Below are 16,896 nucleotides of genomic sequence, written 5' to 3'. Positions count from 1 at the left end.
TTTCAGTTGCTCCATATCCTTACAAACACTTAGTTTATTGATCTTTTGGAAACACCAGCTTTGTTTTTTTTTTCTTTTTATCCTTTTTATGTGTAGATATTATTCCATCATCCTCTGGCCTCTATTGTTTTGATGGAGGAGTTGACTGTTAGTCTTTTTGTTGCTCCCTTTCAAGGTAGTCTAGTCTAACTAGTTTTGTTTTTTTTTTTTTTTGGTCTGCTTTTAAGATTTTTTTTCAGTCTTTGGTTTTCAGCAATTTTTTTTTGAGACAGAGTTTCCCTCTTGTTGCCCAGGCTGGAGTATAATGGCGCAATCTCGGCTCACCACAACCTCTGCCTCCTGGGTTCAAGCGAATCTCTTGCCTCAGCCTCCTGAGTAGCTGGGATTACAGGCATGCGCCACCACCCTGGCTAATTTTGTATTTTTAGTAGAGATGGGGTCTCTCCATGTTGGTCAGTCTGGTCTTGAACTCCTGACCTCAGGTGATCTGCCCGCCTCAGCTTCCCAAAGTGCTGGGATTACAGGCGTGAGCGACCACACCCGGCCTCTAGCTCTTTATTTTAAAAAATGATTTTATACTGATTTTATTTTAATTATAAAATTTGACTTTAATATTTATATTTATTTATTTATTTTTTTTTTGAGACAGAGTCTTGCTCTGTCACCTAGGTTGGAGTGCAGTGGTGTGATCTTGGCTCACTGTAACCTCCGCCTCTCAGGTTCAAGCGATTCTCCCACCTCAGCCTCCTGAGTAGCTGGAACTACAGGCTCCTGACACCATGCCTGGCTAATTTTTGTATTTTTAGTAGACAAGGGATTTCACCATGTTGTCCAGGCTGGTCTCAAACTCCTGACCTCAGGTGATCCACCCACCTCGGCCTCCAAAAGTTCTGGGATTATAGGCGTGAGCCACTGTGCCCAGCCGAATATTTCTTTTTAACATTTCTTTTTCTTTTTATATTTACAAAGATATGGTCTCACTATGTTGCCCAGGCTGGTCTCAAACTCCTGAGCTCAAGGGATAATCCTGCCTCAGCCCCCCAAAGTACTGGGATTACAGGCATGAGCCACCATGTCTGGCCTTCATATTTCCATCAGTTTTTGAGTTGGTTTGAATTGCCTAGCCTCCTGTTGCCAGAAGCAGAAGTCCCTGGGAGGTAACTGACAATCAATTTCAGTTCCCAGTTGCTGATCATTTATTGTTTATTCTGTTTTTTGTTTCTCCTAATTAGCCTCCTGATGCAGAGAAAGAACTGGCTGATAAGATTGAGAGCACGTGGTCCAATCTGTTTAATGATTCGGTGAACGTGGAGCATGCTCTTGGGGACATAAAGAGAACTTTCACAGAGGTGCCTTTCCAATTTCACTTCCTGAGTAAAGATATTGAAACATGTATTTGGGCTAAATTAATGTAACCTCGTTTTTCTCAGATTACTCGAGGCGAAATAATGAACTACAGAGTTCAGATAGAGGATTTTGCAAAGCGTTTTTACAGTGAAGGCCCTGGTTCTGTTGGTGATGATCTTGATAAAGGTAAGAATGTTCCTGTGGGTCTTACTGAGCGATCTGAGTATCAAATGTTTGAGTACGTTTTGCTTAAGAATTTTATGGCAAGTGATTGTTGTGCTGTGATTTAAATATTTATTTCTTCCTCAAATACTTTTTTCTTGGCTCCTTTTAGTGGTCACATAAAAAAAAAAAAAAAAAAAAAAGCTGGACTAATACAACTCATTGATTGTTGAGTGCCTGCTACCTGAAGGCGTTGAGAGAAGTGCCAAGGAGCAGCATCCGCTCCTGCAGGGAATACAGAGGTTTCTGCCACAGCTCAGAAATCTTAAACACTAGCAGCTGCCTTTACAAATGCAGTATCTTATCCATCCAGCTGCCTCTCTAACTCCTGTTACATGTATTCTTTGGATTCAGAAGCTTGTCCTCTGCCCTTCACATCACATAGGCTAAATGGTGACAAAATAGAAACACTAAAATTCTGTTTTTTTTTTTTTTCCTTTTTTGAGACAGAGTCTTGCTCTGTCACCCAGGCTGGAGTGCAGTGGCGTAATCTCAGCTCACTGCAACCTCCACCTCCTGGGTTCAAGTGATTTGCCTGCCTCAGCCTCCTGAGTAGCTGAGACTACAGGTGTGTGCCACCATGCCTGGCTAATTTTTGTATTTTTAGTAGAGACGGAGTTTCACCATGTTAGCCAGGCTGGTCTTGAACTCCTGACCTCAAGTGATCCTCCTGCCTCAGCCTCCCAAAGTGCTGGGATTACAGGCCTGAGCCACTGAACCCAATCCTAAAATTCTTATTCTAAAGAGAATTTGGTAAATACCATGAGACAAAAAATACTGTGGGACAAACCAAAGACTGCTATGGCTTCCAAAGAAACGGGTGACGTTTAAGGATGCTCAAAAAAGGCATCTGGGAAATGTGGCATTTGGCTAGATGATTGTGAGCAGGGATGTAGTGATGTAGAGTGGTGGTCGTCATTGGAATTGGGGGAGAAGCATAGAATTGGGAAATCAGAGTGGTAGGGGAGTCATTAGTAGGATGATGACATTCTCAAGGGGGCAGCAAAGGATGGTGATATTGACCACAACGTAGACAAGCTCAGATTCCCTTAAAATAGTCTCATTTCTGAATGACCTGGTTGTGAGAATTAGACACAATTTTCTAACTGGAGGAGACTGGAGATGTCATTGGTCTTTTGGTTTTAGTTAGAATGGTGCCATGATTCTAAATTTGTCTTCCCGTGTGGTTTATGAGGATGAAATTATAATTGAGGTACATTATGCATGATTTCTTATTCAATTTTGTATACCTTAAAATTGTATTTATTCATTTATTGGTGTATTTATTTACTAGGAGTAGAGCTTTTAGGTGTTTTTGAAAGAGAGCTGGCAAGACATGAAAAGAGCCGTCAGGAACTGGCTAACGCTGAGAAACTTTTCGATCTTCCTATTACCATGTACCCAGAGCTGCTGAAAGTGCAGAAGGAAATGAGTGGGCTGAGGATGATTTACGAGCTCTACGAAGGACTAAAGGTGAGCATCTCCCCAAAAGCAAAGGACTCAAGCTCACCGAAGGGGATGTAGGAATTACTTAGGCCCCGCAGACTTTGATGCCACCATAATTATGAGCTTGGGTCCGACTTCGTGGAAACGCTCATTTTGGCCGTGGGCGGGGGGGGGATGGGGAGTGATTGCTTATGGGTACAGGGTTTCCATTTGGGATGTTGAAAAAGTTCTGGAGATAGGCCAGTTGCAGTGGCTCACACCTGTAATCCCAGCACTTTGGGAGGCCAAGGCGGGTGGATCACCTGAGGTCAGGAGTTCGAGGACAGTCTGGCCAATGTGGTGAAACCCCGTCTCTACTAAAAATACAAAAGTTAGCCAGGTACAGTGGCAGGTGCTTGTATTCCCAGCTGCTCAGGAAGCTGAGGCAGGAGAATCACTTGAACCTGGGAGGTGGAGGTTGCAGTAAGCCAAGATTGCACACGGCACTCCAGCCTGGGCGACAAGAGCAAAACTCCATCTCAAAAAAACAAACACACAAACAAAAAAGCTTCTGGAAATAGATAGTGGCGGTGGCTGCCTGACATTGTGAAAGTACTTGATGCCATGGAATCGTACATTTTATTTTTATTTTTGAGGCAAAGTCTCATTCTACCACCCAAGCTGGGGTGCAGTGGTGTGATAATAGCTCACTGCAGCCTCAAACTCCTGGGCTAAAGTGATCCTCCTGCTTCAGCCTGCAAAGCAGTTGGGACTACAGAGGTGCACAACCATGCCTGGCTATTCTTTTTTTATTTTTAGTAGAGGCAAGGTCTCGCTATTACCCAGGCTGGTCTGGAACTCCTGATCTCAAGCGATCCTCCTGCCTTGGCCTCCTAAAGTGCTGGGATTACAGATGTGAGCCATTGCACCCAGCCTGGAATTATATATTTTAAAATGGTAAAAATGACAAATTTTATTTTTTATATATTTATATCATCATAGGAAAGAAAACTGTCTTTGGAGGTCAAGGGCTTGGTTAAGGTGTGGGGTAAACTGTTTAGTTGCAAGCGGAGATTAAAAGTTGCAAATGTCAGCCAGGCATGGTGGCTCATGCTTGTAATCCCAGCACTTTGGGAGGCTGAGATGGGCAGATTACTTGAGGCCAGGAGTTTGAGACTAGCCTGGGCAACAAGGCAAAACCCCGTTTCTACTAAAAAATACAAAAAAAGTTCCGGGCACAGTGGCTCACACCTGTGAGCCACCAGCACTTTGGGAGGCAAGGCGGGTGGATCACTTGAGGCCAGGAGTTTGAGACCAGCCTGGCCAACATGGCAAAACTCCATTTCTACTAAGAAATACAAAAATTAGCCAGATATGGTGGCACATGCCTGTGATCCCAGTTACTTGGGAGGCTAAGGCACAAGAATCGCTTGAATCCGGGAGGTGGAGGTTGCAGTGAGCTGAGATCATACCACTGCACACCAGCCTAGGTGACAAAAAAAACAAAATAAAATAAAAAAAAATAAAAATAAAAGTTGCAAATGTCATGTCATTTGGGTGCCTCTCATTGATATATGTTTCCCATGCAAATTCATGCTACTCATTCATTTATCTATTGACTTAGTTCTTTATAGCTCAGTGCTGTGCTGGTTGGAGTGTGGGGTCCAGAAAAGGAGTCATGTCTGCCCGTTCCTGCCCTTCTTGAGCCCCTAAGGGAGACTGACTATGTTAGTCTGGGTTCTTGAGAAACAGAATCAATAGGAGATCTATGTGTTTATGTCTGTATCTGTCTATATCTAATTGGTATTTATACCTATATCTATATCTCATCTATATCTGTATTACATTATCTAATCTATATCTATCTGTATCTAATCTATATATCTATTTCTAATCTATATCTAATGCATATCTACATATCTCTAATCTATACCTATATGTATGAGATTTATGATGAGGAATTGGCTCCCATGATTATGGAGGCTGAGAAGTCCCGCGATCTGCAGTTGGCAAGCTAGAGACCCAGGAGAGCTGATGGTGTAGGTTCTAGTCCGCGTCCAAGTCCGAATGCAGGAGAACACTGACGTCCCAGCTTGAAGACAATCAGGCACAGAGAGTGCATTCTGCCTTCCTCAGCCTTTTGTTCTGTTCAGACCTGCAGTGGATTGGGTGAGGCCATCCATGTTGGGGAGGGCCACCTACTTTACTCAGTCCCCCGATGCAAATGCTCATCTCACTCAGTATCTCTCACAGACACACCAGCGTCCGCTTGACACACAAGATTCACCTTCGCACTGATATATGAACAAATAACCACGCCGCCAGGATGTGTGCTGGAAATGAGGTGGACAGAGTCCTGAGATTGCAGAGGAGGAAGGAGAGTGGCTCACTGGCCCAGGGAGTGCTGCTGAAGAGGTGGCCTGTGAAGAGACTCTGAACCAGAACAGGCTTTTGCCTGGTACAGAACAAGGCTTTCTAGGCAGAGGGTTGGGCAGGAGCAGAGACGGGAGATTTGAAGTTGTGTCGTGTGTCCATAACCTTTCCTCCAGACTGATGGCTTTATCAACCATGGATGCGCTGGAAAATGGGGTTGGGATGTGCGGAGCGGCAGTGGAGATGGAGATGGAGCCGTCAGAAGGGACTCTGGGCCCTCAGCGGGGGGATTGCAGGCAGGGGCTCCTTCAGGAGGTCACTCCCCCAGTGCTGGCAGAAGGGATGGCAGCTTGCATTTTAGGACAATTAAGGAGGGAATAGACGGGAGAGAAGATTCCAGAGATGGGGTGGAAAGTGATGAGACCTGGTGCCTGCACTAGGCAAAAAATTCATAAAGTGAAAAACATACCCTCAGCTTTTAAAAGGAAAGGTTTCATGACAACTGAGAACAACCACACATATGTCAAAATAAGTGGTGTTTTAATTTTTAATTTTTCTGGGTTCGTAGTAGGTGTCTATATGGGATGCATGAGATGTGTTGACACGGGCCTGCAATATGTAATAATCACGTCACCGAGAATGGGGTGTCCATTCCCTCAAGCTTTTATCCTTTGTGTTACAAACAATCCAATTATGCTCCTGTAGTGATTTAAAGATACACAGTTCTTATTGACTATAGTCACCCCGCCATGCTATCAAATACTAGGTCTTATTCATTCTTTCTGTTTTGTCTTTGGTTTTGTTTTTGTTTTTTTTTCTGTAGCAAAATAAGCATTTAAAAAAATCCAGTATTGAGACATGGCTTTGTCCCCCCACGCTACTCTGGTCTGTGGATGTTAAGGGACATTTCATCACCTGGAGTGACTTCCACTTTCCTTGAAATTTATTTTTTCCTAGCAATTGCTTTTCAAGGTTGTGTGTTGAGAAGATTCTCAGTGACACACTGGGTAGCTCCTGGGAGGCTGGGCAGGGGACTGTCGTCATAACCCCAGGGGATCCCGGGGTGGCAGTGGTGCAGCTTGGGAGGCATTGGTGGATTCTGGATCTCGTTTGCAGGTAGAGTCAGTGGGACCTCCTGGAGGTGTGGACGTGGGATGTGAGAGCAAAAGAACAGGGAAGACTCCAAGGTTTTTGGCCTGAGGAGCTGGAAGGGTGGAGTCAACTCTTAAGGGAAGACTCCAGGAAGAGAAGGTCTGGGGATGGTGGTGAACGTCAGGAATTCAGGGCAAGGTGATGTCTGCTGGACATTCCTGTGGTGACACTGAGGAAGCACTTGGATGTATTTGTCTGGAGCGCAGAGGAGAGCTGGAGGTGTGAATTGGGAGTGTCCAGGTGCAGATGGTACTGAGCCACCAGTTCAGATGGGCTTACCTGGTGCCTTCGTTTCCTGGGGCTGCCAGAACAAATGATTACGAATACAGACCAGGAGGCTGAAAACAACAGAAATGTATCTCCTCACAGTTCTGGAGGCCAGGGGTGCAAAGTCAAGGTGCCTGCAGAGCCATGCTCACTCGTGGGGCTCCAGGAGAGGCTCCTTCCTGCCTCTTCCAGCTCCTGGTGGCTTTTGACTGTCCTTGGTGTTCCGTGGCTTGTGGATGCCTCGCTCCTGTCTCTGCCTCCCTTGTTACATGGCTGTCTTCCCTCTGTGCCTCTGTGTCTGTTTTCTCTTCTTATATGGACTCTGGTCATTAGATTTAGGGCCCACTCTAATCCAGTATGACCTCACCCTAACTACATCTGCAAAGACCCTCTTTCCAAGTAAGGCTTCATTCTGAGGTTCTGGGTGGATGTGCATTTTCAGGGGACGCTATTCAGCCCACTATACTTGGGAGTGGGGTGGGTGGAGAGAGGAGCGAGGGCTAAGCCTGGGTCTCTCCAACATTAAATGCCGTGAGAAGATGTCCCTAAAAAAGGAAAGACGAGGAGGAGGAGGAGTGGCCCAGGTGGTAGGAGAACAAACAGGTGAATGTGACATCTTGGAAACGTGTTTCCAGGAGGTAGGACTGGCCAACTGCACCAGATGCTGCTGATAGACTAGGTGAGAAGAGGATAGCGGATCGACCACAGCATTGCATATCATGGAGGCCACTGGTGACTGCAACAAGAAGGGATCAATGGAGTGTGGCCGTGGAAGCCTAAATGGAGCGAATCCAAGGTGTTTACCTGAGGGAAGAGAAAGCATGGTCCTTGCAGAGACTTCTGCATGAACGTTCATAAACAGCATTGTTGGTAATAGCCCAATACTAGAAACAACCCAAATGCCCATTAAGTGAATGGATAAATAAGCTGTGGCTCATCCACACCACGGAATACTACTACTCAGCAAGGTAGAGGACTGAACCAGTTATCAGCGCATCCACGCAACAACATGGGCGACTCTCAGAATCATCCTGCTGAGCGAAAGAAGCCAGATACAGAGGAGTGCATATTGTATGATTCCATTCGTATAAAACCCTGGAAAATGCAAATGAATTTATGGTGGCAGAACGCAGATCCATGGTTAACTAGGGGTAGGGACAGGAGGAGAGGGATGGGAGGGGTGATGACACAGGAAAATGGGGCAGCTTTTGAGGTTGACGAATGAGTTCACTATCTTGATTGTGGTGGTGCTTTCACAGGCATACACATCTGTCAAAACTTTGCAGATTGTACCTTTAGTTATGGGCAGCTTATTATATACCAGTTAATCCTCAATAAAGCTATTAGAAAAATAGGCCAGGTGTGGTGGTTCATGCCTGTAATCCCAGCACTTTGGGAGGCTAAGACAGGAGGATTGCTTGAGCTCAGGAGTTTGAGGCCAGCCTAGACAACCTAACAAGACCCCCTATCTCTGCAAAATAAAATAAAAAATATCCATGCCTGGTGGTGCATGTCTGTAGTCTCAGCTACTCAGGAGGCTGAGATGGGAGGATCACTTGAGGCCAGGAGGTTGAGGCTGCAGCGAACTGTGATCACACCATTGCACTACAGCCTGGGTGGCAGCGAGACCTGGTCTCAAAAAAATAAAAAAGTAATTTTTTACATTAAATCTCAGGAAAATATAACACAGAAAATCTTCTCTTTACAATCATCAAGTAGGAACATGTTTTATTCTCGCTTCTTAGCCTCAGCCTGGTGGTTTGTAGACAGATTCTTGGATTAGTGATCTAAAGTGTAAATATTTTGTAACCTTAGCTTCTTTTATCAGGAAAAAAAAAATCTTCTTTTATCAGAACATAACTTGTCATTATCAAGTTATGACAGCACCTGAATGAAGTACATCCTTTAAGACCCAAGCAACTCCCTGATTTAAAAAACACCTATTACTTACTTTATACCTCTCACTTTTGTCTTTAGAAAAGGAAGATGTAGGCCAGGCACAGTGACTCATGCCTGTAATCTCAGCACTTTGGGAGGCCAAGGTGGGCGGATCATGAGGTCAGGAGATCGAGACCATCCTGGCTAACAAGGGGAAACCCCATCTCTACTTAAAAAAAAAAAAAAAACAAAAATTAGCCGGGCGTGGTGGCAGACGCCTATAGTCCCAGCAACTCAGGAGGCTGAGGCAAGAGAATGGCGTGAACCCGGAAGGCGGAGCTTGCAGTGAGCTGAGATCGCGCCACTGCCCTCCAGCCTGGGTTACAGAGTGAAACTCCATCTCAAAAAAAAAAAAAAAGGGAAACATATTTCTGGATCCTGCACATCCTCAGATGCAGCATTATTTTTGCAAAAGCTTACAAAAAGTGGAATCCTTTTCTTCTTGTTTTAGATCCTTGTAGTCAACCCCTTGTTTGTGAATTTCAGGTAGTTGTAGATAGATGGGTAATACTTTAAAGTGTCTGAACGTGACAGAGTCAAGAACTTGCTCTCCTTGTTGCATTTCCAAAGGGGTCTTTGTTGATGGAGTTGTTTCTTGCATGTTTCCAGGTTGCAAAAGAAGAATGGTCTCAGACCCTTTGGATCAATCTGAATGTGCAGATTCTCCAGGAAGGAATTGAAGGTTTTCTCAGGGCTCTCAGAAAGCTACCTCGGTCAGTCCGTGGCTTATCAGTGGCCTACTACTTGGAAGCGAAAATGAAGGCATTCAAAGACTCAATTCCTTTACTTCTTGACTTGAAACATGAGGCACTAAGAGACAGGTTTGTTTTGTCCTCTGTCCACGGATGTGAAAGTGTGGGAGGAACTTTTAGTTAAAATTGTTTCCCTCAGTACATTATCTTTGCTCAGGTCTGTTGATGAAGCACAGATTTCAACAATGCCGCAGGGCTATACATAGGCATGACACAGTTCTATAATATTGTTTCTATGTAAAGTGTCTATAAAACTGTCAACCACAGGATTCTTTTAAAAAAGAAACATCCCAGCAGGTGCAAAGTGGCATTTGCAGTTGCTTTTCTTGAAGATTTAAAAAAATATAGTAAGTGGCCTCTATCAGCCTCATCCAGCAGACATGGAAAGGGACTCACATATGTAATTTACAGTTTTTTAGCTGCTACAGTAAAAGAGTAAAAACAGGTGAAATTAATTTTAATAGTATATTTCAATTAACTCAATATATCCCAAACATTATTTCAACATGTAATCAACATGAAGCATTTATTCATGAGATATTTTACATTCTTCTTAAAAAATATGTCGAAGCACAATGTGTATTTTACACCTATAGCCTATTTCAACCTGGGCTTGCCCCATTTCGAGTGCTCCGTAGCCACATGTGGCTTGTGGCCGCCATACTGATGGGATAGCCAGCCCTGTGGGTGGGACAGAGAAGGCTCCTACGCATGGGTCTGTGTTTATTTGGTGATGGCGCCACACAGACATGAATTAGTAGGAGTTACAGTCCTAATTTGTGAGTTATGCTCCTGCTCATGTGTTTCTCTATTCCTCTGTCATGTTTTCCAGAATGTGGTCATCTAGTCATGCTGTGACATCAAATGACTTCATTTTCCTTAGTGAGAAAGTCATCCCTTCTTTGGTTCCCTTCCCATCCTTGAGTTCACATTGAGAAAGTCTCTCATAAGTGCTGGCTTGTCTTCAACACGTGTTACACCTGTCTCTCCCTCTCAACAAGGAGCAGGCAGCCCTCAGGCCCCAGTGACTTGGGGTCTCAGCCCTCTTTTCACTGTCTGCTGGCTTCCCTGGAGCACTCACCCTCACCTTTACCTTTGCAGACTTCAGTTTCCTCATCTGTAAAACTAGGTAGAAGTAGGCATTTTCTAGCTAACATTCCCAGTTTTATGATCCCATAACCCAGTGTTTCTCAAACTTTGGTCCTGTCTCATCATTTTTGTCAGATCTGAGTATCATCTATCCTATCATGGCTTTATATTTTTCTTCCTATCAGTTTCTTTTTTATGGAAATGAATGTTATTCTAAAAAGAAACTTACACCACCACTGTAAAGAGAAAACCAAAAACTCTTGCCAGAAATAGAAAGTAATTATATTTGTAATTATATATATATAAAACTAGCTCAAAACAGTTGCCTGTCTCTGAGCCAGAGGCCTTCGCTCTAAGGAAAGTGAATGACCCTGGGGAGGGGCTGAGGACACAGTGTAAGAATTAAAGAAAGAGGAAAGAAACACGAAAGGTGGCTTGCCAGTCAAAACAGGTTTATTTTAGAGAAAACAAACCTGAGAGGGGATTCTGGCCAAGTTAGGTCAGAGCCACACTCTCTTACAGACTAAGAGTTTTTAAGGATTTAGGGTAGGAGAGTTTATCAGAGGTTTGGACTGCTTTTTTGTCTCTTTGTTGTGCTTATCTGAGAGGGAGAGTTGTGTATCTATTCCCATGCATTTTTCTGCAGCTGCAGGCATACCCGCCGAGTCTGCTTTTAGCTCCCCTATCTTAGTGCACCTGAAGGGAAAGGAATGTGCTTATTAAGGCCCACTGTTTTACTGGGGCCCATTGTATGAGGGTGAAGTTTGGCAGTTACCCAAGAGACTTCCTTCTCTCCTCCCTCTGTGCCCGAGCTGTTTTGTCTGTGTGTTCCTGTCTGCTCTTTCTGGCAGCCTGTAGTTAGAAGAGAAATGATTTCCTTGAAATGCATGGGCTAGAAAGGGGAGCTGGACCTTAAAGTGACAGTGTTTGTCCAAGATGAGGGTGCTCCTGCTCTGTCACACAGAAGCACAAAGAGGAGACTTTCCCTTCGATGTAATTTACTATAATTGAAAGGACTGGGTGGGAACTGGAGAGGGAATCACTCTCTCCCAGTGACTCAGGGCTATGTCGTGTTGAGTGTGGACCCTCTAACCCACCACCAGGGTTATGTCACAGGCTGGTCCCAGGTCCGCTCTGCCCACATGCAGTCCATCAATCGCCGTGACATGGGTTTTGCAAAACAGAAAGATTTATTCGCAAGGCCGCCAAGCAAGGAGGCAGGCGAGCAGCCCTCACATCTGGCTCCCTGAAGATAAGGCTTAGGGATGTTTAGGGGTTAGGGGAGTGGGGTGGTTGAAGTTGAGGGGGAAGGTGGTTGATGGTGGGAAAAAGGAAGTAACAGGTTCATTCTGAACAAGTGTAGTTGGGGTTCACAGCTTTCACAGAACATAGGCACAGAAAATGGGGGTGTCAGCATGGCCTGAGGGTGGAGTTTTTGGCCTTCCAACATCAAAAGGCCACCTCTGGGACACTTGCACAGGCCCAGTTGAAAGGTCAGTGGTCTCAACCAGTTGGAACTGGACAGAGGAGTTGGCTCAACTTCCTGAAAAACAACCAAAGTGATCATCGCCATAGTGACCTGTGAATGTTATCCATAGTAGCTGGTGAAGGTTAAGTTTCAGCATTCAGTGGTGAGGACTTCAGCTTCATGGGCAAAGGGGAAAAAAAAATAAAAAGCAAGTGACCATAAGCCACAGAGCAGGCACTGATGACACTTACCCCTCAGTTTCAGTTCTGACATGCTCCTTCCTGTCAGTGCTGTGCTAGGCCAGGGGGTTCAGAGACTGATGAACCAGTAGGGCCTCCTTTCTGACCATTTCCATGGCCGTGTGTGTGTGTGTGTGTGTGTGTGTGTGTGTGTGTGTGTGTGTTTACAACAACACTCAGTGATTCGACACTTGCTGCTCACGTGCTGGGTCCATGGCGTTTTGCTGTCTAGCATCATGCTTAGCTCCCTTACTCACACCCATTCCATATACACAGAACCAAAACATGGGCAAATTCACAGGCCAGATGTAAACCTTAAAGGTAGGCCAGTCAGGTGAAGAGCAGAGCTGCCTCCGTGGTGTCTGTGTGCACAGGAGTCTGCCCCGATTGTCCCGTCTGAATGGGCCCCTTTGTCCCTCCTCTGGCACACTGTGGTTTTCTCATAGTACTGAAAATCCTATGTCATTCTTTAATTTATGTATTTGTTTATTGTTTGTTGTATGTCTCCCCAAGTAAATGGCAGGTTCCCTGAAGCTAGGGGCGTTGCCCTTGGTAACTCTGTACCCCAGTCCACTGCCTGGCATGGAGTCAGCACTGAAATATTTATCAAATGCACGAGCACTCATAATTTACATGAGGCTCCAAAAAGACTGAGTGATTCAACAGAGATTGAGGTCATTGGTCGAGAGACTATGACGGAAGCAGTTCCCAATAATTAAAAGTTGTATATTTTATGAGATGGCTGTCAAGACTAGTGTATATAGTATTTTGCGATACATTGTTTTCAGGTTTAACTCTGGAGGCCACTGGGATTTTGGAGAACTTTGGGAATATATTTCCAGTGATGTCCTCATGTTTCAGAATTTCATTATAAGAATTTACAAAGTGAGATTTGTCCTGTGATTTAAATGGGAATAATCAAACTCCTCACTAAACTCAGTAAGCATAAAGATTTGAATGCTGATGTGCTTTCAGGCATTGGAAAGAACTTATGGAAAAAACGTCTGTCTTTTTTGAAATGACCGAAACGTTCACCCTAGAAAATATGTTTGCTATGGAACTGCACAAACACACAGATGTTCTCAATGAGATTGTCACAGCAGCAATCAAGGAGGTTGCCATTGAGAAGGTAAGACTTCAGTTAAAAACAGGCTGGAGAAAACAGAGTCTTTTTTTAATTCAAAAAGAAAACAGGGAGACCTCATCTCTACTAAAAAAAACAAATTAGCTGGGCGTGGTGGCATGCCTTTAGTTCCAACTTCTTGGGAGGCTGAGGTGGGAGGATCACTTGAACCTGGAAATTGGAGGCTGCAGTGACCTGTGATCGCACCATGGCACTCCAGCCTGGGTGACAGGGTGAGACATTTTCTGTCTCGAAGAAAAACAAACAAAAAAGAGAAAACATATTTGCTCTAGTACCTGCTGTACTTCAGTAATAAAGAATTATTTATTGTAGAAATATAATTTTTGTTTTAATTAAATTTTTTATTGCTCCCAATTGTAGTTTCATTTTCCATTGTTTAAAAAAATTTTTCTTATTTATTTATTTATTTTGCCATTGATTTTTAAATAGAAGTAATGGATGTTGATGGTAGAAAATTGAAAAAAATTCATAATCCCACCACCTGAAAATAATTATTAACTTTTTAGTGTATTTCTTTCCCTACTTAAAAATGCATACACACACGTATACATATGCATACACACATACTACTCATATATGTGCATATATGCCCATGCATTTGTGTGCACAAACATACACAGGTACATACATACACATACCCCTACACATACATGCACATACATGTATACAGTTGTGTGTCACCTAATGGCGGGGACACATTCTGAGAAATGTCTCCTGAGTTGATTCGTGTTTGTGCAAACAAACCTAGCTGGGATGACTACTGCACACCTAGGCTGTTGGGTAGAGCCTATTGCTCTAGACTGCAAGCCTGTACAGCAAGTGACTATATTGAGTACTGTCAGCCATTGTAACCTAGTAGTACATGTGTATCTAAACATAGAAAAGGTACAGCCAAAATATGGTCTAATAATCCTATGGGACCACCATTGTATATGAGATTCATCACTGGCTGAAACGTCCTTATGCAGTGCATGACTGTACATAGTATACCACACATGTATATATGCACATGTATATACATATAGATACATATGCATGGAAACACACAAAATATACATACAGTGTGCACACAGCATACCTAACATATACACATAATGTATATACATGTGTACGTATGCACATAATGTATACACAGTGTACCTAATATATACATGTACACATAATGTACACTATGTATTCTTGTACACACAATGTACACACAGTGTACCTAATATGCACACGTACATATAATGTACGCACATATACATATACACACAATGTATAATGTACCTAATATACACATATACACACAATATACACACATGTATACATATACACACAGTGTACACAATATACCAAACATACACATAATATACATATAATGTATACACGTACATATGTATACATATACATATGTATCAATACAGATTTTTTTTTGAGACGGTCTCCCTATGTTGCCAAGGCTGGTCATGAACTCCTGGGCTCAAGCAATCTGCTCACCTTGACTTCTTAAAGTGTTAGGATTACAGGCATGAGCCACCACCCCCTGCCTCGATACAGATTGTTTTGAATATGGAATCATAAGAGACATATCATTTTGTAATTTGTTTTTTGTGACAGTAGAGTAAGCACAGGGGCAGGATCTCATAACTGTGCAGGCTTTGGGGGCAGACTGTGGAGTTTAGATCCTGTTTCTGGGGCTCAGTAGCTAAGCCTCATGTCTGAGTCCCAGTTGCCATCTCTGTAAAATGTGGGTGATAATAATCCCAATATAATTTGAGGTATTTGCTTTGAAGACTGAATGAGATCATGTATGTGACATGCTTACCTGCCACATAGCAAATGCTTGATAAGTGACTATTATTACCATGACAGAATCCCAACTTTTCAGGAAACAGACCCAGGACTCCAATTGCGTTGTTGGCCAAAAGCAAGCTAAGGCAGGTGTTTTTGGGTTGGGGCTTGGTCTTTTCAGTTCGTGTACCTGAATCATTCTTTTTCTATTCCTGAACAGGCTGTGAAGGAAATCCTAGACACATGGGAAAATATGAAATTCACTGTAGTCAAGTATTACAAAGGCACACAGGAGCGAGGCTACATCCTGGGTTCTGTTGACGAAATTATTCAGTCTCTTGATGACAACACTTTCAACCTGCAGAGCATCTCAGGAAGCAGATTTGTGGGGCCTTTTCTGCAAACTGTTCACAAATGGGAAAAAACACTTTCTCTAATAGGAGAAGTAATTGAGGTGAGAGAAAAGATGAACAAAAGATGGATTAGAGCCAGTGCATAGCAGTGGTTTTATAGGAGGATATTTTGTGCTTAGAACTTTTTTTTTTTTTTTTTTGAGACGGAGTCTCGCTCTGTCGCCCGGGCTGGAGTGCAGTGGCCGGATCTCAGCTCACTGCAAGCTCCGCCTCCCGGGTTCACGCCATTCTCCTGCCTCAGCCTCCCGAGTAGCTGGGACTACAGGCGCCCGCCACCTCGCCCGGCTAGTTTTTTTTGTAGTTTTTAGTAGAGACGGGGTTTCACCGGGTTAGCCAGGATGGTCTCGATCTCCTGACCTCGTGATCCGCCCATCTCGGCCTCCCAAAGTGCTAGGATTACAGGCTTGAGCCACCGCGCCTGGCCAAGAACTTTTATATGAGGATATTTTGTGCTTAGAAACAAATGATCCTCTTTCTTTTTTTTTTTTTTTTTTTTTTTTTGAGACGGAGTCTCGCTCTGTCGCCCAGGCTGGAGTGCAGTGGCCGGGTCTCAGCTCACTGCAAGCTCCGCCTCCCGGGTTCACACCATTCTCCTGCCTCAGCCTCCGGAGTAGCTGGGACTACAGGCGCCCGCCACCTCGCCCGGCTAGTTTTTTGTATTTTTAGTAGAGACGGGGTTTCACCATGTTAGCCAGGATGGTCTCGATCTCCTGACCTTGTGATCCGCCCGTCTCGGCTTCCCAAAGTGCTGGGATTACAGGCTTGAGCCACCACGCCCGGCCAAATGATCCTCTTTCATGCTTTTTGTCTTGATTTATTTTGAGGGCAAGAGCGCGTGATCAAAGGAATTGATCTAAGTTTTTATTTTAGTGAATGATTTTCATTTCCAAGATTCCTAATTGCTTCTTTTTTGTATATCTCTGTTTTTCTTTGATACTGTTCTGTTCTTGTTGCAAGGATGCTTTTGCCTCCTTGATGACACTGAAAATTAGAAACATTTATTTTACGTTCCTTTTCAGATTTCTCTACACTTTTTTTTAAAATGCCTGTTGACTCTCTCTTATGGTGGTGGGTTTTCCTCTGTGTGATTTTGATTTTTTTTTCTAGCTCATCTCACATGTATTTTTTTTTTCTAGCTCATCTCACATGTATTTTTTTTTTCTTGTATTTGCTTCACTTTGTCATCTGTTTTTGCAGCCTCTTTAACCTGGGGCCTGTCACACTGGGAAGTAGCAAGGTCTTATAGTAGGTGATTTGGGGCTTTCTTCCTTTTGGGCAACACTTGTCCAGACCT

General features: G+C 43.7%; 1 protein-coding gene across 7 annotated transcripts in view; it reads left to right on the top strand.

Moving 5' to 3' along the window:
- LOC105495444 (dynein axonemal heavy chain 10) overlaps positions 1-16,896 on the top strand; it is a 177,910-nt gene that overhangs the window by 57,270 nt on the left and 103,744 nt on the right. For all 7 annotated transcript variants that reach the window (XM_071070839.1, XM_071070840.1, XM_071070841.1 and 4 more), the window contains 6 exons: positions 1,233-1,349; positions 1,431-1,533; positions 2,864-3,042; positions 9,334-9,545; positions 13,248-13,401; positions 15,410-15,643. In XM_071070839.1, the coding sequence (XP_070926940.1) occupies positions 1,233-1,349; positions 1,431-1,533; positions 2,864-3,042; positions 9,334-9,545; positions 13,248-13,401; positions 15,410-15,643 (999 nt within the window). The remainder of the gene's footprint in view (positions 1-1,232; positions 1,350-1,430; positions 1,534-2,863; positions 3,043-9,333; positions 9,546-13,247; positions 13,402-15,409; positions 15,644-16,896) is intronic.

Source organism: Macaca nemestrina, chromosome 10, assembly GCF_043159975.1.
Source record: "Macaca nemestrina isolate mMacNem1 chromosome 10, mMacNem.hap1, whole genome shotgun sequence".
Classification (NCBI taxonomy): domain Eukaryota; kingdom Metazoa; phylum Chordata; class Mammalia; order Primates; family Cercopithecidae; genus Macaca; species Macaca nemestrina.
This window is presented reverse-complemented; position numbering and strand designations above follow the sequence as displayed.